The 25,277-nt window shown below is 36.3% G+C and overlaps 4 protein-coding genes across 5 annotated transcripts; 3 read left to right on the top strand and 1 right to left on the bottom strand.

Annotated features, from left to right (window-relative positions):
* The first annotated feature begins 129 nt into the window (after positions 1–129).
* Positions 130–4,209, top strand: LOC136343949 (cyclin-dependent kinase 20). The gene is made up of 5 exons (XM_066290971.1): positions 130–452; positions 1,154–1,336; positions 1,391–1,630; positions 1,824–2,051; positions 2,209–4,209. The coding sequence occupies exons 1-5, from the start codon at positions 270–272 to the stop codon at positions 2,347–2,349; spliced, it is 975 nt and encodes a 324-aa protein (XP_066147068.1). The 5' UTR covers positions 130–269; the 3' UTR covers positions 2,350–4,209.
* FBXO11 (F-box protein 11) lies at positions 2,375–13,252 on the bottom strand. The gene is made up of 14 exons (XM_066290959.1): positions 13,117–13,252; positions 10,261–10,614; positions 9,764–9,914; positions 8,159–8,369; positions 7,787–7,973; positions 7,203–7,427; positions 6,776–7,020; positions 6,475–6,720; positions 6,125–6,313; positions 5,893–6,065; positions 5,407–5,626; positions 4,813–5,040; positions 4,476–4,675; positions 2,375–4,419 (listed from the first exon to the last, which is right to left on the bottom strand). The coding sequence occupies exons 1-14, from the start codon at positions 13,214–13,216 to the stop codon at positions 4,290–4,292; spliced, it is 2,859 nt and encodes a 952-aa protein (XP_066147056.1). The 5' UTR covers positions 13,217–13,252; the 3' UTR covers positions 2,375–4,289.
* A 123-nt stretch (positions 13,253–13,375) lies between these two features.
* Sras (Ras converting CAAX endopeptidase Sras) lies at positions 13,376–17,532 on the top strand. Its single transcript, XM_066290983.1, has 6 exons — positions 13,376–13,516; positions 16,403–16,508; positions 16,564–16,702; positions 16,752–16,919; positions 16,978–17,046; positions 17,096–17,532. Exons 1-6 carry the CDS (start codon positions 13,404–13,406, stop codon positions 17,374–17,376), a joined length of 876 nt encoding a protein of 291 aa, XP_066147080.1. The 5' UTR covers positions 13,376–13,403; the 3' UTR covers positions 17,377–17,532.
* Positions 17,533–18,153: 621 nt separating this feature from the next.
* On the top strand, positions 18,154–25,276 carry sax (saxophone). Of its 2 annotated transcripts, XM_066302028.1 has the most exons (9): positions 18,154–18,226; positions 18,576–18,932; positions 18,994–19,195; positions 19,258–19,545; positions 19,904–20,126; positions 20,233–20,423; positions 20,599–20,824; positions 20,907–21,072; positions 21,492–25,276. In XM_066302028.1, the coding sequence occupies exons 1-8, from the start codon at positions 18,163–18,165 to the stop codon at positions 21,054–21,056; spliced, it is 1,701 nt and encodes a 566-aa protein (XP_066158125.1). In that variant the 5' UTR covers positions 18,154–18,162; the 3' UTR covers positions 21,057–21,072; positions 21,492–25,276. The 2 variants fall into 2 exon arrangements, with proteins under 2 accessions (XP_066158125.1, XP_066158115.1); XM_066302018.1 differs by lacking the exon at positions 18,154–18,226 and having other exon boundaries at positions 18,233–18,932.
* The last annotated feature ends 1 nt before the right edge of the window (position 25,277 follows it).

Below are 25,277 nucleotides of genomic sequence, written 5' to 3'. Positions count from 1 at the left end.
TGTTGGCAAAACATGTACGTCATGTTAAAGCATTAAACGTATAAGTTTAACGTGATATAACGTATGTAAAACAAACAATTTTTATTGCGTCATCGAGTATGCTCTTCATTTTTGTTTTACGCTCTTTCCACAACCATAGCGGCTATGTTCTCATTTGCAACCGTTCGATAGAATTGTTGCCATAGAAACACCTTCCAAACTCTCACCACTTGAATACACACAATTACAATTATTTCACTTTTATACATTTCGTTACATTGGGAAAAATAATGGAAAATTACAAGATTACAGGAAAGGCCGGGGAAGGGGCCCATGGATACGTGTTTCGGGGCATCGATTTGCAAACTGGTCAATCGGTAGCTTTGAAGAAAATCAGCGTTAATGTGGTACAGGGAATTTCAAAGAATACACTAAGGGAAATCTGTGCTTTACGCGTATTAAAAGCCAAAAATGTAAGTGCGACTTTTATAAATACATTCAACTTCAAAACAGAGTTCAGAAGCTATCGCTCTTATTAAGAAAAAACGAACATCATTGTCTACTTTGTAATATGGTGATTCTAATTTGGAACGTTCAGGGCTTCATAACCGTACTATTAATAGTTTGATTATGAGTTCTCTGACAGTACAGCTCTGATTCATTTACATAATTTAAATGGAAAATATTAAAAATGGGACCCAGAAACGTCAAACATTTTTCACCAATACTGTCAACCTAACATTTGCGAATCTTAAAGTTACTAAATAGTTCCTATTTTTATTTTTTTGTTATTACTATGAATGTAACTAAATGGAAAAAATAATATAAAATAAAAGGTTTCATAAAGCCATTGGCGCACTTCTCTATAGTTAACTTTTTGTTTTTTGCAATTACTATTTACTCAGAAATATTCTAAAATTAAAGAAATTTGGGTAATTAATCACTGTATCACGAACTTTCTTATTGGATTCAGTACTTGACATTCATCATCTAATCAAGATTTGCCTCGAATTAATATCTCACTATATCTATTCATCATTTTATGAAAAACATTAAATTTTAATTGATATTTTACACTTTTGGTACGTTACCAAAAGAATAATTTTGATGAACTTATGGTGAAGCAACTCATCCGCGCAGCCAACATTTTATTACAAAAATTCTTCAAAATCAGATAGTGAAATTAATCGACGTCACCAACATGGGCAGTTCCGTGGTTCTCGTCATGGAATTCCTTCCCTGCAGCCTTCAAGATGTATTGAAGAAAACTCAACTAAACCTAGCACAAATAAAACGTTACGCTAGAATGATGCTCAAAGGCATCGCATTCATGCATCGCAATCATATAATGCATAGGGTAAATTTCCGGGTTACCATGAATTCCAGAGCTTCAATTTCTGTTGAATGATAGGATATTAAACCGGCAAATCTGCTTATTTCCCCAAAAAAGCAGTTGAAAATAGCCGATCTTGGTTTGGCCAGAATTTACAATGAGCAGAAGAAGGATAGGCAGTATTCGCATCAGGTGGCAACAAGGTGGTATCGGGCTCCGGAACTGCTTTACGGCTCCAGGACGTACACGCCCTCGGTGGATATGTGGGCGGTAGGATGCATTATAGGGGAGATGGTCAATAGAGAGCCACTGTTTCCTGTGAGTATACTGTGTGCGAAAACAAGCTAGAAACATCTAAACGTCTCCTTAAATGTAAATAATAAGTGTTGTCGCAATTACGCCTTTCAAAATTATATTTCACAATATTTTCATGATTTCATAGTTTTTCCAAGTATCAAATGTCGAAGTTTCGTGTACCTAACGTAATAAAGAAATCTCTTAACTTTTTTAGGGAGAAACTGACATTGAGCAATTGGCTATAGTGTTGAGCACCTTGGGAATCCCCACAAAAGAAACGTGGCCTGATTTAACAGATTTGCCCGACTACAATAAGATTTCCTTCATTTCCAGCTCAGGCAAGAGGTGGGAAGTAATTCTACCCACTGCTGATAACCTCACAATAGATTTTATGAAGCAAATTATCATGTACGATGGAAAAAGAAGACTTAGCGCAGAGCTGGTCAGTTTTCAGTGTATATAAATATTAATTACCAGTTTTCTTTTAAATTCAACTACAACACGAATATGTCTATTTTTAGCTTTATAATTTTGTAACAATTTAAACGGAATATTTGTCGTTTTAAAAAAAATTTATAGAGCGTCTTCACCATTTCCAGGCACTGAAACATTCCTTGTTCATCGCAAACCCCTTACCGGCAAAATTACAAAACATGCCCGATTGCCAAGACTACTACAACAGTGACCCCTCCATTCCCTGCAAAGAGGATGACGCAGTCTTTGCCGATTTCGATTCGTAGGCAACATTTAATTAATTTAAAACTCTTTGCAATTTCGAAACCATATATTTTTTTTTGTATTAATGTACACAGTACAATACAAGTGCTATCTATCACTAGTGACCGCCGAAAGTCAGTAGATCTATTTAAGCCTGACATTAACTTACGCCTACGCACTTAACCTACGCTCTCCATTTAAGTGGTACCACCATTAGAAAAAGGACAATATATTACATTAATTTATTTTACATGCAACTTCAGTCATATAAAAAAAACACTCTTCTCAAAGGAACGATTAGGGTAGCGGGACAACTCTGAATCTGTCCACCGTTTTATACCATGTTAGTCGTTTAACCACCGCCCTATTTACACACTACAGAAACGTATGAGAAAACCGAAAAAAAAAATCGATACACGTTGAAGGGCAAGAACACGAGTACCGTTACAATAACTTCATTTAAAAAAAGGCGGTTAAGGCTGGGTTAAGATTTTTGGTTCAGGAATTAAAGAACTCCATCATCATTTCATTAGAATTGTGACTTATTACAGCGTTATTTCGAAATTTCTACATGATTGCTATATATTTCGTAAAAAAAATTTTGCCCTGTGCCTTAACCATTTCATGAGATTTCAAAGTACTTTTTTACTGAAAATACCCTAAACTAACAACTTGTGTGCATGTTGCCAGATAATCAATTCTTCAAAATGAACGTTCGACAGTTCATTGCTAGACGCCACTTTGAGTGAAAAACCTATTGCAAGCTATGGCACCATCACAACTTATGTATTTCAATACGTTTCGATCGGTCGCGGTGCTATATACGAAACTTTCATAAAGTACAAAAAAACACCACTTAAAGAGGGTACAAAAACTATTTACAAAATTACATTTACAGCAATCGACAGCTCTTGACTTATGTGACTGAGACTGCGATACTGGCTTAAAAATCGAATAGTGACATCACCATGATCACCCCACTTTTTAACGACATCATTAAAGCTATATCTCAATCTGTAGGTTTGAAATTACCGTTTGTTCTTAATATTTTGATTTGAGAAGGTTCTATAAAAATGTTTTTAAATGCCCAGATTATAGACAGCTACTTTGGTGATCAGTTTAAAGACACTAGGTCGTTTTGCGTAAACTGTCTATAAGGTACTCGATTGACAACAATAATGTCCAAATAAAGATAAATAAATTAAAATACACAAATAACAATAATTAACTAAACAATAATGATAGAGAGTATAAACTTAAAAAGAAATTTCTAACGATTACTGTACAAGAATTACTCGTAACTTATGCGTACATTCTACGTAGTGTAAAGCTAGAAAAATGTACAGAGTTGGATGGGTGGCGTCGCGAAAGCCGCAAGTTTAACTTATTTCTGATGACAATCTTTAACGCCTTCAGGCTCTCCAACAAAGGGAAAATCTGAATTTACATTTGAGAAATACTTCTGAAACTATAAAAATAATTTGTTTCTCGACAAAATAACATATCATCCTTCCATTATATAATTTAGTACACAAATGACGCCATCTAAAAGTTGGCAACTATAATCCACGCCTTTGTTCTTCAAAAACTGGTTAATATATAATTTAATTTGTATTTTTAGCCCTTAGAGACATCTGTTAATTTCATCAAATTTATATGTGCCATCTTGTCTCAAAATGACACAAATAAATTTCCTAATAAACTTGAAGTTTTTTCTCTATTTTAATAACAACTTTCCTACCTTTACCTGCGATACTGAACTTTCGCGACGACTTACCCTCTTTCCCACCCCATCGTTCTCCCTCCTCTTATTCTCTCAAAGACAATAACTCCAACAGGACTATAAATATCACCCGAGGCACACTCAAACAAACACGTTTTCTAAACAAAAAAAAAGTCCCATTTACACAACACCAACGGAAAATTAAGTAGTCCGCATTATTGATATAACAACGTTGCCAATCTAATTCACCATTAACGTGTGCGATTCCATTGGCGCCGCAGAGTCGTACAGGGTGTCCGTGTCTTGGGTGGGTTCGCCCTGCAACTGGCACTGATTGGTTAAGGTGCCGGCGCCGCAGTCGCAGAAGAACCTACGAACAGAGATATGTGATAATGTTGGAATTAGTGTCAACAACCGACTGCTTACCTGTCATGACGTATAAATTCGACGTCATGGCCAGCGTGGCACGTCTTGATACAATTAACGCAGATGGCGTTACGGTCGGTAGTGTTGCACGTTTGACAGCGGTAAAAGTCGTGCATAGGGAATGAGGTATAAGACGATATTTTATAGAGACACTGTCCGTTTGAGACTGCCTTCTCCACCGCGTCTTGATTGTTGAAAATCTATAATTTTTATAGCTTTTTGTACTGTGTTACTCAGTTTAATTATTTTTCAATTTTTTTTTAGTTTATAATGTATAAAATATAATTTCGATATAATAAATACTTCCTTTTTACAATACTTTGGTATCTTAACTGACCTTATTGCCTCTGATGATAGGTTGTACGCCACTTGCTAGACACAATCCCCCAAATCTGTTATTAAAGATTTGATTGAATTCCAAGGTAGCAGTGGCATTGTTCGTGATCTCAACCCCAGCTGCCAAACCGTCGAAAATGCGATTTCTTCGCAAGATTGGATGCGATTGAGTAGAGATCAGAACGCCGGCCTGGGCGTTGCGAAATATGTCGTTTTCTTCTAAAATGCCCTGAAACGTGAAACCGACAATCTATTAAAAACGTTTCAAAAATATAATCTTGTATTATGACACAATATTAAAAGAATTGTTCCTTAATAACACCATGTAAAAGGAAAATAGTAAAATGTTGACACTGCTTTACTATTATTTCTAATTCTACTAATAGTAAGACTCAGATTTGGTCTGATCATAGCTCAAGTCAGCCCAAAATGGCAAAGTTCTAACTTACACTAACCTTAACTAACCTCAAGGTAGCCATGATTAAACTTCTAGTTAAGAGTAGGGTAAAGGCTCAAATCATTTCGTGAGTAAGGATAAGCTTAGTAGTATTTTTATGTAACCGAGTCGAATCGCGTGTGGCCGGAAAATACTTACCTTTCCACCGTTAAAGATACAAATGCCTCCATCTCGACCGTCGAATATTTTGTTGCGTTTGAGCGTCGGATTCGAATCGGTTTTGATCCAGACACCTGCCATCGCATTGTCAAAGATTTCGTTCTGCTCGAGCAGTCCTAGTCCACCATTATAAACCAACACACCACCGTTTTGACCACCCCAGATCTTATTGCCACGAATTACTGGATTACTACCCGTCCTAGAAAATATGAAAATTGTAGTAGTACACCTGTATCGAAATCAAAGGTTTTCTCCTCATTTGTGGTCTATTTTTAAGAATTTTAATTAGCGCGTTTGCATCACAGTAGATTCGACGATTGCCATAGTAAAAATTAGATGTACACCTCTGGAAGAAACTGTTTTTTTTCCATCAAATGTTTCGAAATTATTCACGAAAGTAAAAAAAGCAGCACTTTCCTCCTATGTTATTCAAATAATTATAGAAAGCAGAAGACTCATATTTACCTAATCTGAACACCCGAATACAGATGATTAAAGATGTCGTTGTCCTCCAGCTTCCCGTGTCCATTATCGTAAAAATATACGCCCACTTGTTTACCCGAATGAATTCGATTACGCCGCAACACCGGCGTACTGCCCGTGGTAATCCACACGCCGGCTAACGTATTTGCATAGACCTAGAAGAACCATACAATTAAACTGTCTCAAAAACAATAATTTTGGAGCAGAATATCACCTCGTTCTCTTCAATAAGACCCTGACCCTTCTCGTGCACGTAAATACCCCCGTGTTGCCCGTGATGGATCTTGTTGTGCCGCACAATTGGATCGCTATTAGTTCGGATCTGAATACCGGCTAACGCGTTGCCATAAATGTTGTTGTGTTCGATGAGACCTCGACCTTCCCCGAATATGTACACTCCACCCTATTGTAAAAAAAAAGTAATGTAATCAAATAGATTACGATGTGTTTTACAAATGCGTTTAGAAAAACTAGCTAAGAATTCAGAATAATGAGTATTGACTACACTCTCTAGAACTCAAGAAATACATATTTACTACGATCTATGTCTTCAATTCGCTTTACCTGGTGACCGTTATAGATCTCGTTCCTCCTAATCGTCGGGTTGCTGTTCGATGTGATCCACACCCCGGCAAAATTATTCGAATGTATTTTGTTATCTATAAATTGGCCCAGTCCATTTTCATGCACATATATTCCTCCCGTTTGACCGTGGTGAATCTCGCACTGTACCACCGTTGGGTTGGCACCCGCTTTCACCTCAAATCCGGCAATGCGGTTGTTGTGAATGTCGTTAGCTTCAAAGTAACCCTACAGTACCGACAAAGTAACGACCAAATTTGTATCAGAGGAGGAACAAACTCACCAATCCATTATCGAAGGTGAATATCCCCACGTCGCGACCATGGTGTATATGATTTCTACGCATTATCGGATTGGCGTAGTTTTTAACCCAGATGCCCGCCAATGCATTCCGGCTTATCTCGTTGTCCTCATAAGTGCCTTGTGCGTAGTCCGTCACGTAGAGACCAACGTTTTCGCAGTCACTAATGTCGCAATGGCGGATAGCTGGATTCGCTCCCACTCCGCTTACGCACACTGCAGCTCCAACTGAAGATAATTTTAACAAAATATTAACGATAGACAAATCAAAAACGAATTAGTGAAAGCGCTGTGCAAATTTCGGTGGTCATTAGAAACGGCAAAGAAATTTTACAAACCATTGGTTCAAATCTTGGACAAAAAACTTGTACACGGACAAATTTACTAAATGAGCGTATAGCGAAACTTACCCACGGAAGTGCTACGAATAATGCAATGATCCACTGTGGGACTGCAATTCTCGCCCACTTCCAGGCAATAGTGCTTGTGATGGGGCACCGTGGAAGTGACGTCTGGCGAGAATTTCAACGTCAAATGTCCGGCGTATGCATACTTAGCACCTTCAACGAACATCACGGTCGATTCCGACTCACGTTCCAGTATTACCGACTCGGCAACGTTGCCCGGAGCGGCACCTAAAGAGATAAAAAAAAACGAATTAATATTTAAAACCGTAAAAGTAATACCAAAATAATGAATCTATTGCCCATACAAAACTAAAAGGCATTTGGTGTCTATAATTTTTGTGTTGGTTATTTTCATTTTTTCTTTTATTTTCATGACAAGCTATAAACACCACGGCCTTCCTGTCTGCAACATCCAACATTTTTAGTTTTGTTGAATATGACCATCAAACATCCATAAATACTCAAAAATTTGAATAATTACTTTACATAAATCAGCATGATTGACGCCACTTTATTAAGTTATCCAAAATTATACATAGCAAAATTTATCCTAGTGAAACCACCAATTTAGGGACTTAAAGACTTACCTAGTAAAGCAATATCGGAATCGATAACCAAAAACTCGCCTCTGTAGGTACCCGTGTGGAGGAATATCAATGCCCCTTGTTGGGCGTCGCTGCCGGATTCCGAGGAATGGCTGCTCGCGCAGGAACCAGTCACAGCACCTGTTGTGCTGTTGCTGCTACTACGTTCGTCTGCGTAGTCCAACGCACCCTGAGGAAATCCAAATCACAGAATAAAATCAGTAGTGTCAAACTGTCAAGTTCATCCGAAAACGTAAGACGAGAATTCGAGTTTAACTTTAAATCAAATTTCTTGAAAAATCCCGTAAGTAGGATGAAGAAAAGTATATTTTAAACTCACATTAAGATCAAGAATACTAAGAGAAGTGTGCCTACCTGAACTGTATTAAAATAGACCAAATTCCTGCCCTTGAAACTCAGCTCTTGATAGCCATGTCGCACGTGGATGCCACGATATAGCTGCCGAAAGGACTCTTTCCATGGATTGGCCAATTCGGACTCTTCGGGACTGATAAATTCAAAACGACACGGAGCTGGATTGAATAGAGGAAGATCATACTCGTATACGCTTTGATATAATCGCTTCCTGAAAAGGAGAACAAAAATTTTAAATATATAAAAATTTTATATATATATCAGGCTGTATATCTCTGATTAGGTTGAACAATATATTCAATGAGCTGATCAATTGCTGCAGTATTGTTATATTAAATTCTCGGAACAGCAAAAACTAAATGGACATTGCCTTAAAAGCTATAAAATGCGTTGCAGATTTTTAAAAGAAAGTACGCAGTTTTCTGCCCGATATGCAACAAATGTTGAGAAAATACCTAGTGACTTCTCAACAAAGAGACAACATGGAATGGAGAAATATGTCTTTCAATACGGTTAATCTACACATTTTTAAATTTTACTAATTTGTCACCTCAAACTTTTTGAGGCTGCGTTAGTAACAGTAAGCATCATTAAATAGTGTTGAAACACATTCCTATTGCCTTATATAAAAATGCTTAAGGAAAGTTATGCTCACAGAAAAACATCTTTCTGATGAAGACTACTGATTACCTGTGCTGCGACAACAGCAGAATTTCAAAAGTCTTTTTTATTGTTTGGCATGATACAGTCAAAGCTTCAAAACCAATTCGGAACTCCAAAAAAATATATATTTTTTTCTTTTAATACTTAAAACGCAAAAGGGAGTGAATGCAAATTATGTCTGTCGGCAGGATCTGCGAGAGTAGTACATCTTAGCTCCTATTCAGATGATAAAATCCTAATAAATTTTGCAGAATAAACTTCTACTTAATGAATTTGTTTTCATACATTTGTTTTCTTTAAATTCAACTTTTAAATTAAAAAAAAACATAGGTAGTGTTAGTCTGTTACTAGTAATAAATCACTGTATTATTATTATTTTTAATATATTGAAATATACATATATCTCCGGAACTTCCGATTAGCTAACTTATTTGTTAATCTGGCATTACGCTCACAATTTTTTCATGGAAGTTTTTTGGTTTTACACTGACCTCAAGATTCATGAAATGAGCTATCAAATGGTTTATTATCAGTTTTAACAACAACCGTTTAAAAATTAAAACATGTTTATATTATCTGTTAGCATTATATTATTTCGCACACCTTTTTGCGACCAAGTTACAGGCCAAAGGAACAAAAATTAAAAGATAGTAAGCAAATAAAAAGAAACATTTTCGTCATAACTGGGAACTTTTGAAGTGTTCAGAAGGGCAGAAGTGTGGCAGCCCCGAGTTCACTTAAAAATTGACGAAAGCTTGAACAAGCGTTAATCCGTGAATAAATTCGCAAAATTCTTCGTGAATTCATTCACATCCAAATTGTCAGTGTCAAAAGGGTTTCACGTTGGTGAATTAATAAACGAACCGAACTTCACCATGAAATTCATAAATTATTGGCCGGTGAAATACCGGTATTAAATCGTTGGTCATAATTTCAACTTACCACAACTCGGTATCGTTTGCGATGACATTGAATCGCTTACAAACTTGGCTGACTCTACACAAGTCCTGCTCTAGAAGATAGTTGAAAATGGTGAGCAATACTTCGTCCGGCAACTCGTACTGGAGGTAGTGAGCTGCTGTATTTGTACAAGCTAAAAGGAGATGGAGGCGTAAGTTTAATTTAACTTTTTCTGGTGAGTTTTAACTTGACTTGGGCACTCAGAAAGTTATTGGTGAAGATGAAAAACTTTCTGAGGAAGGAAAGAGAAGCGCCTTTTAAGGAACGCCAACGTTGTCAAAACGTATTGTGAACATTATCAAATTGAAAATTAAGTATACTAACACACTTGATACTCTATTAAATCATGGGGTTCGTTTTAGTTGGAAATTTGACTTTGGCATTTTCAGAATTTTAAAGTATCTTCTCTTTCTTGCTCAAACTTGCAGTTTAACCTTCACTCTCTACAAAATCCTGAAGTCTCAGATGCATTTACTTACTCTCATAAGACGCGGAACACGTCCGCCTAGGCCTTTTCCGGGCCGGCAACATGGCCGAGCTGTACCCGCTCCCACTGGCGCCTCCGCTGGAGCACGAGGGGCTAGCGGGGGCCCCGCAAGCTGTGGCGGCACTAGTGCTAGGGCCGGGCACGCCGGCGCCGTCGGCGCCTCCATGATGTTGGGGCGACTTCCTTCTTAGATCATAGGGCGACTGGTGGGCGGCCAGCGGCCCACCCAAAGGGGACGCTCCAGAACCCCCTTGAGCCGGTGGCGCAGCTTGGTTCGGCGTCGAGGAACTTCCCGGTATTGGAGGCGCTGGGGCGATTTGGACGGGGCAGGTGGATTCACATGGTTCTGTGCGAATAAGAGAGACAGTTAGATTAAATTTATCAAATATCTCTAGAAGAATTGAAGTTTTGTAGAATTAAGATAGGATTTTTAGAGCATTCGTTTTTTGTCGACGTCTTGGCTTTTATATTTTAAACCATTATTGAGACAACTAGAAACAAAGTATAACAATGTGGAGTACTATTTTTGGAGGAGGAGCAGAAGAGGACTGGGGATAAATGAAAAAATATAAGCAATGAATCCAAATTATTGACTGATAGACAATTTGCAATTAGATTGTGTTCTCAATCAAATCACCAGAAGGCTGATTATTTCCTTGTTATACATAATAAAGATTATCAAATTTACCAACAAAAAACTCAAAAAACGCAATGACAATTTTATGAAAAGATAACAAATATATGGATAGTACTTAACTGTGTGAAATATGCACTATACTATATTTAAACCACAAGCACTTAGTTGTTTTATTTAATATCTATGTAATCCTATTAATACTCATTTATATGCTATTTAGATATTTCAAAATTAGAGATATTATTAATGTTATAATAGGCAGAATTAAAGTTATGCATACCTTGTTTCTTATCAACACTGTTTCTTTCTACTTTTATGATGACCAATTGGTCAAAACTTCTATTTTTGTATTTTTTTTGCATTCTATGTATAAAAGTCCTCTTAAAATCACTATTTGGGGAGCGCTGGTAAAAGTGATCTGTCTAAGCAGTTTTTTGTTCACCTCTGTCCCATCCCTAACCCCTCTGAAATGAGCCAACTGACACCTCTCAATTGTAGACATAGATGCCACAACTGATAGCATGCCCCCATTTTTCACACAAAATAAGGGAAGTGTCATCTGCATGTTGGCATATTAATAAATTTGTCAATTCCTGTGACAGATCATTGCCCAGCAATATGAAAAGTTTAGGCCTTGTATCAATTCTGGGCTAACACCATGTTCAATTGCTGGCATTAAAAAAATAATAATAATTCATTATTATAAATGGCATAAGTCATTTGATAGCTACCCTTCAAATATGATACAATCAATTAGGGACACTTTCCTTTCAAGCCATACTCCAACTTACCAATGAACTAAGATATCAAAGGCTTTCAATAAATTTAAGAAAAGATTGTCATTTTACTGAATTTTTGGGGAATAAAATAAAACCAAAGCCATATAAATATTTTCTTGCTTATACAGTAGTTTTTATGTTCAAAGGACTGAAGAACTCCTGAATATTAATGCAAAATAAATAAATATCAATTCATTTGGAAATACTAAGTATTCCCAATACCCTCTTTTGATGTGTGGAAAATTGAAATACTCATATGAAAACCATAAGTAAATTCAGACCTGTTAAAAAGCATTTGCCATGTTTAATAGTAAATAACAAATGGCTTAATCAATCAACTCCCCATTTTTTGTTATTCTTTACTGTTGCTTAAATAAGCAACTGATTAACTATCAGCTGGAAATAGTAATTGTAAAACCCCTTTCCTTATCTTTACCAAGTTTGCTCATAATAATAACAAACATATCTTAGAATGTAATAGTTGGTATTGGTTTGAAATCTTAAGTACTTATAAAAGGTAGGAAGGCCTAAAAATGTGAATAAGTAAAACTAAAAATAATCATTGGGGTGAGGTTTTCAAATACATAAGGATAAAATTTTCAGAAACAACATATGATTTTTTATTTGCTGTTCTATATATATATTTTAAAGAGGAAAAAACCTAAAACTACACTAAACTACTGTATCTTTAGCTCTCAGTTAGGGTGAATGCAATGGGCTGATTTTAGTGAGCATATGCTATTTCCATTTATATATAGTCTCTAGTATTACATAGGTCATAAAAATCTGCATAATAATCCTATGTTTTCTCATTAAGAACATACTTCAAACTGCACAATTTTTACACCTTGACATTACTATACAGCTTGGTTACAACAGAAACTGAGCAAAACATTTATAGCTGCTTTCAATCGAACACATAACACACCATTTCCTGTGACCTTAACTTTTCTACCAAATAAAAGATTTTTGAAAAAGGTTTCACTGAAATCCTTAAAACTAGTGATTGAGTCTGGAAGGACTTCAAACAAGGTCTGGAAAGATGAGATTCACCTCCCTCTACAAGAACAAAGAAGGCCCAAACTGAGGTCAAACCTTGGGTTAAACAGACCAATGGTAAAATACATAAGAACTTTCATGGTGAAATTTTTCCTAGAGGGAAAAAGTAGTTACCGCAAGCTGAAGGAGTATTGAGGCTTAATCTATGTTCAGGAATGTTTTATTTATAAAACCGTTCACTGACATTTCCACTTTTGACAAATAAACTAGGCAGGTCCTTTGTGGCACAACACCCACAAAAAAAAACGAAAATCAATGAAATTGAGGCAAAATGGGGCTCTGCGGTGGAACGACGCCTCAAAGTCAGTTTTCAACAGGAAAATCCGGGTCGAGTTCAATATTGGAATTACGGTGTAAAACGTCTACGACTCACCATTTGTGGTTCTGGAAGGCGTAGGAATCCTGTTGGCGCCGGTTTTCCTGCGGGATCGACGCACGTACGACCTAGAGGCCGTGAAGGAAGCGCTCGGCATGATGTCCCGGCGGCTCGAGCCCTTTTTCGAAGCAATTTTCCACTCCTAAACAAAGGAAACACTGGCACTAGCACTGGCAGCCATTTTCCGCTGGCGATTTTCGGAACGGTGGAGAGAGCGCGTGCGCCAACTTTTGGCCAATAGTCGCGCCTAGTTTGCGTCCCGTGACCCTTGAGGAAATGTCAAAATGGAACACGATTTCAAGGCGATTTTCAATTGTTTTGTTTCAGTGGGGATTTGCTTTTTATTATCGGTGACTTATCTGGGGAGTTTGCACGTTTGGAACAGCCCGTACAATAGGTGAGTGTGAATATTCCTACAGAAATTCAACAGAATCACTTCGCGAAAGCGAACCCCTGCCACAGAAACCCACAATAGCCGTCTCTCGCCCCCCAAACCGCGCACCCGTCGCTAGTCTGACAACTGCCTGCATTCTCAACGTTGCCACGTTGTAAAAAAAGTACTATTTCTAAGGAATTTTTTGAAATAAATTCATCCTAACGAGGTGACAAATAAGTATTTTCTCTTTAATATTTAAAAAAAGATTGTTGCGATAGTCTTTTTTTAATATTCACTTTTCTAATTAGAAATTCTGGATTATTTTGTAAGTAATTGCCAAGTTCCAGGTACTGGATTGCTAAACTCATGCCTAGGCAATAGCGGTTGAGACATTGCCAAGAGGACCAAATTTTCAAAGTATCAGTTCCTAATCATAAGAACTCCATCGATTTAAGGAATGTTCATTAAAATTTAAATATGTAATTACTGTTATATACCCAAAATATTAGCTGAGTTTTGTTATGGAAAAAAAATTTCTTTTATTACTGCATGAACCTTTAATATCAATTATATTGAGCTCGTCGCTTGTTGCGCATGACAACACTGTAGGGTCAGAGCGAGCCCGTGGGAACCCGAGGGAGCGATATGGAAAAATTCCGAATATTTTAATATTTAATTTACCGGGCTGCTGGGAGTTGGGAAGCGCCCCAAAACGGGGCTCTCTCTCTCCTAGGTTTAGGCTAAACGAAGACTTTCCCTCTTATTTATGCATATTGTTTAAATAACGGTTATTTATAATTTATGCTTAGTCTTAAAATGGGGCGCTTTTCGATGGTACAGGGGTTTTAAACATAGGTAAAGTTAGTTATCGCCACAGAAGAGGCTAAACTCCATCTATAAGGGTAAATCCGCGTTTAACGTCAAATATTTTCTTACATCGTTACGTACAATTTTATCAATATGCCCCTGTATTTCTTGACCTGTGGCAGTAAATTAAAATCTGACTGCTTGGCCTCTCAATTTCTATGGTTATCGCCATTATCGCTTATCTGCGAAAATTCTCTCCTTTTTAGATATCTTAATTTTTCCATTAAAGGAAGGTGGAACGCCAGTTCCCACGACTTGTGCGTTGCTATAAAAAGCTTTACTGAAATTATTTTTAAATTCACGCGGTTGCACTGAACTGCTCGACCGGTCCTGCTGGCCCCGTTTCTCTAAAAATACAGCACAATTCCGGCTGGCAGTGTCGATTATTCGGTAAATAGGAAATGAGAATTTCCTGTTTCTTTTGCCTATTTTCTGACACACTAACAATTAAATTTCGTACAACACATTTTCAAGTAGAACATTTTCGATATCCCTCCAGCTAAGAATATCAAACGGAAGGAATGTGAAGATACAATATACATATATGGGAAATTTAGTAGTTCATAAGTTTCGGTATAATGATATTAGAGTTAATAGTGCGATAATGACGGACAAATTGATAGTTATCTAGACATGAAGAACTCTCGAATATGGGTACTATTACCATCATTACTAGATGGCCAAGTGTCGGGGAATCCCATTTTGAACTGTGATATTTTCCGGAAACTGAGAGGGAAAGGCAAGAGCGAAAAATAGGCAGGTGAAATATAGAAAGGTGGAGGTGCTCTTGAGTAATAATAAATTCGTTAGTTTGTCGTTCTACATTTTGATAATATCCTAACATTTCTCACCAATAGAAAATATTCGTAGTCATTCCGACACATACAAGACCTTCCGTCTAAAAAAGTAGTTTTAACGTCCGAAAACGTCACGAAAATGATTTCTGCCATTAGGTCTATAGATAGTTGGAAGCTGACAGAGATGGGAGGAAGAACATGTAAAGGGATTTTTCCGTTACTTGTCATTGTAGGTTCATAATATTCAATAAAACATCGAATCTTCGATTTGAAAAAATTGAATTTCCATCCATTAAATAATACAAAAAACGAAAAGATATTGATATACGATTACGCATTAATTAGCTGCTCCTTATGTGCAGTAAAATTCGAAAATATCAAAATACGTAGGGTGTCACATTTACAAATAGCAACGCGTTCCTTTAGAATAGTACCTACTATGCAGGGTGTTCTCCAATGAGAGAAAAGTATTTCAAGGAATGATTATGTAACTCATTTCCCATAAAAAAAATGCATTACTAATTGCCCGATTTTCAACTGTTTTAGAAAGACTCAAAAATCACACAAAATATTCTTAATTTTCAGAAAATTTATTGCTTACCAAAACTTTTACAAAATTCATTTTAATCGTAAATGGCATAAACGGACTTTAACTAACTGATATAACTGATGCAAAAACAGTTCAAACTGTCACCCTTTCTTTCGTTTGCATAATCTGCTTTGTCGAGAAATTGAATTAAGTGTGCCAGCAATTTCCCGCGGATTTTCTTGCATGGATTCGCACGTTTCTTCTATTTGCCTTATCAATTCTTCTCTGGACTTGATCTATTGTGAATACACTTTAGAATTTGGACGAGTCTAAAGATAAAAATCCAGAGGTGTGAGGTCTGGTCTTCGCGGGGGCCAGAAACAAAGAAAGTGACTAGTTTCCTTCAAAATTCGGTAGACTTTCACAAATGTTCCATGATTGGGAATTTGTCATTCTAAATGTCGACGTTGATACGACATTATCGCTTCAAGCACATTACCATTAGAGAATCCATACATAAAAACTATGTCTGCATATCCTTGGTTAGTAGACTTTATTATAAATGAAAACACGTTTACGTCACTACTGTTACTGTTTTAATTTGACGAATTGGAAATAATGCACATTGACTTTACTTTTTTCTGTAGATATGCAACAATATTGTTAAAAATCAAGAATAACATAAAACTTCAAGAGCATTTTTTCTGTTTCTAGGGATCATCCATCCACCATAACAAGACGCTTCATAAGTGTGTTTATCATGCTTTTTGTGGCACCCTGCTTCCTCTATGTGGGGCTCAACAAAGTGCTGCTCAAAGAGGTCCGTCCTTTCTATTCTGAAGCTCAAGTCAGCACTAATTGACCAATTTTCTCAGGTGTCTTTTTTCGAGGTTTTAGGCCTGAAAAGCAGGGGACTAATGCCAGCGTTTTTCATGCCACTTTTTCTGACTATGATCCTGTTTTTGGGGCCGATTTCCATGGAACTTTTCAGCGGTTTATCTAAAATTTATACAGGTAATTGTATAATGCAAGTCTGTGTAAGTTATTTACCAAGTTTTTTCAGAGGAAACCTATTGGCTCTCTAATTTGACAAATCTAATGTGGGTGAGAAATCACATAGTAGCACCATTGTCTGAGGAGTTTACATATAGAAGTTGCATGTTACCGTTGCTTTTACAGTGCTTTCCGCCTTTGACGGCTATTCTGATTAATCCCCTGCTATTTGGAGTTGGTAAGTACATGAAATTCATCACTAAAATAAAGATAATTTTTTAAATAAATGCTTATAGCCCATTTCCACCACATGCAAGAACGACTAAAGTTCGGTATGAACTTCAGCACTGCGTTGAAAATTTCTTGTACGTATTCTAATATAAAGTCTTTACATAAATTTCATAAATTTCTCAGGTTTCCAGTTTCTGTACACGACAATATTCGGAGCATATTCAGCCTATTTATTCTACAGAACTGGCCATTTCATATCCATCTTTGTAGTCCACGCCTTTTGTAACCACATGGGTTTTCCCGACATAGTGGAAGTCACCACTTACAAACAGCCTAAGAAAATGGTAGTTTGGTGTTTGTTTATAGTAGGTTTTATAGCGTGGTGCTACCTGCTCAAACCTTTGACAGAACCCAGTTGGTATTCCAATGAGCCTGCTTGGTACGCCCTTCAGAGTGCCATATAGAACTGTTTCTCCTGCAGGGGAGCCGTGATGAAATAATGTTGTTAATTACAGTATCAATAAGAGAAGACTGAATTAATTATTGTATTTCCAATTTTTGTTTTATGTGAGTGATGTTATGTATTGAAAACAGTCTTTAATAAATATTGTCGCAAGTACTGTATGTAGTTTCAATTTAAATTCGGCGCCGACTTTCAATCTGGTTTTACCATCTCTAATTACAGGCCACGAACTATGAAGGAGAATAGTAATGGCGGTTTGTGGTGTCTTTAGTATTGTTGATGATAAATTACCTTTGGGGTTTTTTTACCTGATTTAGGAATTTTATTTGAGATCTATGCCGATTCCTAACAATTTTTTGTAGATTTCTGTCGATCTTAACGAAGTAACCAGCAGCTTCTTTCAATTTTTTTTGTCCCTTTTTTTCCTAACGACATTCATTTAATAATTTTGAAGAAAATTCTTATTATATTTTCATTTTTGAGAATTTTTTTCAGAGATTTGATATAGTTTTAGTATGTTTGTATTTTTCAACGAATTTTGGGATTAACAAGAAAGAGTCTGATTTCATGATGACACCAAATTTTTAAGGGAGAAATTCGAATTTGTAGTTGCAAGTTAAATTGTATAGAATTATTCTAGTAACAAAATACATTTGAGAATAAAAATTTTTAATTTTTTTTCGATTCGTAAATCAAAGACGCCCTATATATGGTGTTGCCAGTCAGCTGCCTTAATCTAATCGACGATGACAACGGTATGACAGCAGTCAGTATTAACACAACAAACATGGCGACACCAAGATTATTGGGTTATTTATTTATTTTCTCTGTGATTTTCATAGTTACTTATGGTAAAAATCAACGATAATTTCTTTATTATTTTTATTTGCGTTTACTGTTTTAATTTAGTAATTATTAACATGTATAAGGGTACAGTGTCAGCGTTTATTTAAGGGGGCAGTTGCCCCCCCAAGATGCCATTTTAGGCATTTCAAGGATTGAATTTTATTGAAACTAATCAAGGCAAATTGTGTTCTAAGTTCCACACTAAAAAAAACTCTGAGGAAAATATTTTACTCTCATTTTTATCAGTGCCTCATGTTGAACAAAAATCAATGTTTCATGCCCTTATTCCCATTTGTAATTGTGTTTTTCTGCGCCTTTTTTTCCTTCATGTGTACCTATTCTACTATCTTTTAGCCAACCAACAAAAACCGTCCCTGAAAGAATCTACAGAATCAGAAGAAGACTACCAAGAAACTGCAGATGCATCCTCCGATGATTTACTATATTACAAACAAAATGACTTGTATCACCACCCCCCTAAACATTATCAATGTCACTCTTGTGACCCTCCACACTGTATTAACCCAGCTACATGTTACAATGCAGTTCAGTGTTGGAAGTCTCGGGTGCGGGAAAGCTCAGGACTTGAAAGTGTTTCAAGAGGCTGTACTGTGAAATCTGAGCAGCTGCTGTTTCTGTGTAAAACACCCTCATTTGGGACGCAACATAAACGGCATGCTAGCGGTCAATATAGAGTAGAGTGTTGTGAAGGTGAGTGCAAGATGTTTTTAAACTTAAGGAGTAATGTATAATTGGTGTTTTTTACTTTTAGGTGATTTCTGTAATAATGGGACCTTTCCTGAGCTTGCCCCAGTATTGGTGGAAGCATTTGGGCAGGATTCAGATAATTTCCTATATGGTGTAAAAATGGTGGGTGCTATCTTAGGACCTATAATTATTCTAGCACTCATTGGCACAATGGTGATGTTTTGTATGAAGAAGATACACCGTAACAGATTGTGCAATGAAGCACGGTGAGGTTTTGGTAGTTCATGTATTAATAGTTTGGTTTTCAACATATTTTTTTATTTATTAGATTGGACACTGAACAATACTATGTCACAGATGAATTGTTGAGAGCTACAGCAGCAGGTGACAGTACTCTCAGAGAATATCTAGAGCATACAATGACATCAGGCAGTGGCTCAGGATTTCCATTGTTGGTGCAACGCACTATGGCCAAACAGATTGCATTGATGGAGTGCATTGGCAAGGGAAGATATGGAGAAGTGTGGAGGGGCCAATGGCATGGGGAGAACATCGCTGTGAAGATTTTCTATTCCAAGGATGAGGCCAGCTGGACAAGGGAAACTGAAATTTACAGGTGAATTGGAATATTATTATTGACCTAGGACTCTTTGTGTAAACTATAACTAAGCTTTTGTAAGTCAAATCTTTGCTTAAATTGACAGTTTTACATGTAAAAGTGTCCACTTAAGTTGTAGAATATAGAACAATTAATGCTTACTCCGCTCTTGGTTTGTGAAACTACATTAAATCTGACAAATATAATAAAAATAATTCAAGAAAAATAAGTAACATAGCCCTTTTTAGATGATGGGTTCCTTGTATGTTACTTTGGGAAATTTTCTATAAATTTTTCCAGAAAATATTCTTTTTTTTTCGGAAAATTTAAAATTCTATGATAATTATACATTACCATAAAAAAAAGTGTATTTTAGCACAGTCCTTCTTCGGCATGAGAACATCCTTGGATATATAGGCTCGGACATTGCCTCACGCAATTCCATTACTCACATGTGGCTCATCACCCACTACCACCAATTTGGAAGTCTCTATGACTACCTCAACCACACCACCCTGAACTACCCGCAACTAATGCTGATCTGTCTCTCCATCATAAATGGAATTGTGCATTTACACACTGAAATTTTTGGTACCCAGGTATGTATTTTGTAACCATGTGTGTTATATGGTTATCATAGATACCAATAAAATAACTGAACAAGACATGCGTACTTTGAAAATTTTAATATATTAAATTATGTAGGGTAAAAAACCAGCAATAGCGCACCGCGACATCAAGACTAAAAACATTTTAGTGAAACTGGATGGAACCTGTAGTATCGCGGATTTCGGACTAGCCGTTATGCACACCCAGGCCACGGACTTGTTGGACATTGCATCTAATCCCAGAGTGGGAACCAAGCGATATATGCCTCCAGAAGTGCTGGATGAGTCGTAAGTATCTCACTTGTCAAAGGTACAAGAATATGAAAAACTTTGGAAACAGCAACAAACTTAAATGATGTTTAATAACGAGTTAAAAAGATAAATTGTTTCACTTTTTTAATTTTAACGACGTAATATATTTATCTCCAACTGTTTTTGAGACGATTGTATGTTAAATTTTAAGGATGCGCATGACACAATTCGATTCATTCCGACGCGCAGACATCTACTCCTTGGGTTTAGTCTTCTGGGAAGTCTGTAGACGCGTAGTGAGCAACGGCATCGTTGAAGACTACAAGCCACCCTTCTATGACGTAGTGCCCAGTGACCCCAGTTTCGAAGACATGCGCAAGGTGGTGTGTATTGATCAACAACGGCCGAACATACCCAACAGATGGGCCAGTGACCTGGTGGGTTTTAAGTCGAATTTTCCTAATTTAGTTTTTTTAATTCAATTTTCAAAGCAGGATTTAATTTAAACTTCTTGCGCAGATATTAAGCGGTATGGCAAAGCTGATAAAGGAGAGTTGGCACCAGAACGCGACAGTGCGTCTGCCCGCGTTGAGGCTCAAAAAAAGTCTCATGAAACTAGCCACCATCGACAACCTGATCTCCGTGGAAGATTACGAGATGTGCGTTTGATGCCTGAATTTACGAGGTAAGTGAAGGGTGATTTATGATTTGTAATCCGCCATTTGAACGCACATATGTTTACTGTCTAAGCCGGGCTCAATATGACAACTTTGCCATTGTTGCTGTTTGTCAAGTGTAGTATCTAACATTTTAAGCCTGGCTTAGCTAAGCGAAGCTTATGTTGCCGTAATGTGAAACGAATGGCGGATGGAGTCAATAGTAGAATGGAAACCCTGTGAAAACTCGAAAGGAAATGGCTAAACGTAAAAGAATGAGGCGGTGAAGGGAAAAGTATTGAAGAAAGGCACTACGAACTAGTAAGAACCGTAACGGGCCATTAATGATTAATCCTAGAAAAAAACGAAATTTTATGTTTCCATATTAAATCGAGAGACTCCGCAGCACAACATAAAAGTTTTTGATTGTTTTTTTCTTTTTGATCAGGTACAGACAACCGTCGCCTTAAGAGTGCCATCACCATTATATTATTATTATTATTATTAAGTGTCATTGAAGGTAGGAAATCTATTTTCAATAAATTGTTTGATTGGTTAAGTGTCTCAGTAGGCTTAAAGTGTACATATAGGGAATTTTAAGAGCAACACTGCTGTGTTTAGTTATACACTTAATAAGAGTTTAAACCAATTCTTCACGCCGCAGATGTTATTTTTAAAAAGGCGACTATAGAAAGGCTGATTTTATACCATTAACGTTAAAATCTGATCCTATCTGAGGGTTCGAATTATGTAACTTTATTTCAATAAGAAAACATCAATTTTATTTTTCACATAATTGCTGCAAAGAAACTCTTTGCACGCATTGTGATATGCGTGCTATAATAGCTATTTACCTAACAAGTGCATGTATATTATTTAATTATCGCACATCTGCGTGCCATAATTTTTACACAGACATTGATATTGAGACATGGAAATTTGACATTTCTTCACTACAATGATATGCGTGCTGTAAATTTTCTTATCACCCATGTGGTCTATACTTTTTAGAACATATGTGCGTATAAATATTTTTGCACAGACACTGACGTTGAGTCGTGAAAGTTTGATACTTTTCCATTGGTCATCTGGTTCTTGTATAATTCCTTCTCGCAAAAATATTGTCTGTGTTATATTGTGTTTACCTAACACTTTTAATAAAGTATTGTGATTTTTAATCTTAAATCTAACGCGTGCTATTAAAACTATAAAAGTAAACATTCTTTTGATAAGCTTTGTTTTGACTACCGAACGACAAGATACATTTTATTAATAAACTCAGAGTTATTGTTTAGGGAAAAGCTTGGTAATCAGTAGTCACACCTTTGGCAGCATTACTTAAAGCACGAATGTTCGCCCTGTTGCTGGTCATGGGTGTCAAGTGCTTTTTCCAAAATTTTTTTTCATTTTGTCAAAGTACGATGTAACCTAAGAAACAGTCTCAGATTGTATTGAAAGCCATTCAATATTCGTACTTCCTAAATTTTAGATAATTCAATCAGTTGTCGCTGACCAAACTAAATTCATGACTAATCTATGCGGGTAACTGTCGAATTTTTGCAACCTTCCAGTGTTCCTTCAAATGAGCCTTGTTTTCCGTTCCGTTTCGTCAAAGTTAAAGTTCAAGATTTCATCGCAAGACATTAATTTTTTTCATACACATGGCGTTCTAAAAAGCTTGTGCCAAACTTAAAGAAATTATATGAAACATTGCGGTAACCAATTTTTGTCAAGAAACCCTTGGTCAAAAATGAACCGTTTTGGCTGCAGGGTCGCTTTTCTTTAAAAACGTAATTGTAGCTCGTTAACATAAAAAAAAACTTCAATATTTAATTTATTTTTATTAGATATAACGCAAACAAAATTATAATAAAGTTTACAGAACCTGATTACATAAATTTGTTCTTTGAATCATTGAATCGTGCGAGCACCCTTTGTAAGATGCTCGGATCTTACTGCACGAAAAGAGAGGTTGCCATCGCTTTCGAATAGTTCCTCTTGGGTGGCTACAGGGGTTTCAGCCACCAACGACTTAATGTAACCCCAGAGGAAAAAATCCAACGAACTTAAATCAGGATTTCGCACTGGCCACTTCTTTCGATCCATGACTCACAAAAATATTTTCGGAGATAATCCTACATAATACGGGTAAAATATGCAGGTGCACCGTCAACAACATCGAGCTTAGGAATGCAATTGATAAACTTTTAACAGGAGTCAAAAAGTGTTTATGTTCGTTTTTATTCTATTTACTTAAGTTGAATATCGAAGTCCTCTGATTTCACACTGCTGCGAATTGAAATTCTAAAAAATCGCGTACATCCCTGATGCACTTAATAACGGGCTACAACAGACTTGTTTTTATCCATTTAAGGTTTTTTATTTTGTTGACAAAACGACTGTTTCGGATAATGAAACGCGTTTTGTTTTCTTATTACATTCCATGACTTACCGAAGGCTATTTAAAGAACTACTAAAAGTTGAAAGATAAGAATTCCCTGAAATTTCAGTAAAAACTGGAAACTGCAACACTTGCAAACTCCCCTGAAAACTTAGCGACTGAAAAATCTCATGAAATTTCAATTATTGAAATAAAAAAATGATGTATATCGTTGGTTCGGTAATGCAATCATCGTGCCGTACAGCACCACTTTCCGCACTTGTTAGGTAGATTAAAATGTGCCAAATTAGCTTATAATGTTCCAAATTAGGTTAATTGCAAAAGGGAAATGTTGTTTTAACTCCATACTACACCGACAATCATTTGTAAATATTTTTAAGTTAAAGTTGTCCTTGTTAATGCCCAAACGTATTGATTTTTGTAGACAGATTTAGGGTCAATAGATCAAATAGGTAGATAAAGTTACCTGGGCATTGAGTTTTATAGTACTAAAATGAGGACCTTACTCACATAAATGAGCGCTTTGAGTGTTTTACATACTGTGTTAAAACTGCTACTTTCTGATTAGAATTTAAACCAAAAGGAACGAATCAAAAGAAGTAATAAGTGTTTATACATATGATTATTATCAACGTGTAAGAGTTGCATATAAGTAATGTATGTTTATAATATCAAGACTCATATCTGTTTAATTAGTCATTAATTAGTAATTATAGGCCAGAGAAGTTTGAAGGCAGTTTGCTCAGTCCTATTAAGTTTCCATTTGTGAATGAAAACATTTTTTGCTATTTATTTGTGTAACTGATCATATCAATATATTCATCAAATTAATATCATAAGTTTCGTTAATAATTTCATTATTATTGTGCAGGTGCAGGTGTCCCAAAATCGAAATTACCCTATTGAAATTTCGGAAACCGCAAAAATACACGTTGAAATGGGTGCAGAATTGAGCAGTTAGAACAGCTTTAAAAATTACGGACTTCCTAATGGAAAAAACTGGAATTTATGAGGTTCGTGGTTGTTTTTCGCCATTAATAAGTTGACTTGAGGCTGCCTGTGTTGGACCAAAACGTCGTAATTTGAATATTGCGCAAATACTGTGAGTATTCGGAGATCCCGGAAAATGATTTACAAAACTCAAGTTTTGTGATTTTCTCCAGAGTTTGGATTTTTCCGAGATATGTTTAAAGGTTTCTGAAAAAGTTCAGTTGAAATTTTATCACCGTGCAATTAAACTTCTTGCGAGGACAGATACGTTCTTTTCATACTTTTTACTCACTGAAAGATTTTTTAGAGGATTTTGAATTAATAACGAGGCAGTAATGACGATATCCAGTACAAATTATTACAATTTTTCGGTCGTTTTCGAAGGTTTTTTTTAGGTCTTTCTAAAATTTTGGACTTCACAGATATTCAAAACGGTCAAAACTACAGACTGTGTGTATGCAATCAAAAATCCAGGTCCGCATTAAAGAAATTTGTGACAAGTCTGAAGGAACAAAACGTCAGATTTGAAAATTATTATTAGCATACTAAATTCCCTCCAAAAATATCTTAAAAAGGTAAACTTTCTCAAAAATGGAGGCAGGGGAAAATGACTACGAAGATTTTTCGGATATGGCTGGAACTGTTCAAAATTCGATAAGATTTAAAACTGAAATTGGTTAACCGCCCAAATACGCTTGTATTAAACGAGATCGTGTCTCGAGTTTGGGACGCTCTGTATATTCATTTAGTGAAAAACGATTGTTGTGTACAATCACGTTATGCCCCTGAATTGTTTGTTATTTCATAATTATAATTAAGCAATATACATTTTAATTTGAAAAT

Source organism: Euwallacea fornicatus, chromosome 1 (genome assembly GCF_040115645.1).
Source record: "Euwallacea fornicatus isolate EFF26 chromosome 1, ASM4011564v1, whole genome shotgun sequence".
NCBI classification, from domain to species: Eukaryota; Metazoa; Arthropoda; class Insecta; order Coleoptera; family Curculionidae; genus Euwallacea; species Euwallacea fornicatus.
The sequence above is the reverse complement of the archived record's forward strand: the minus strand, read 5'-3'. Positions and strand labels throughout refer to the sequence as shown.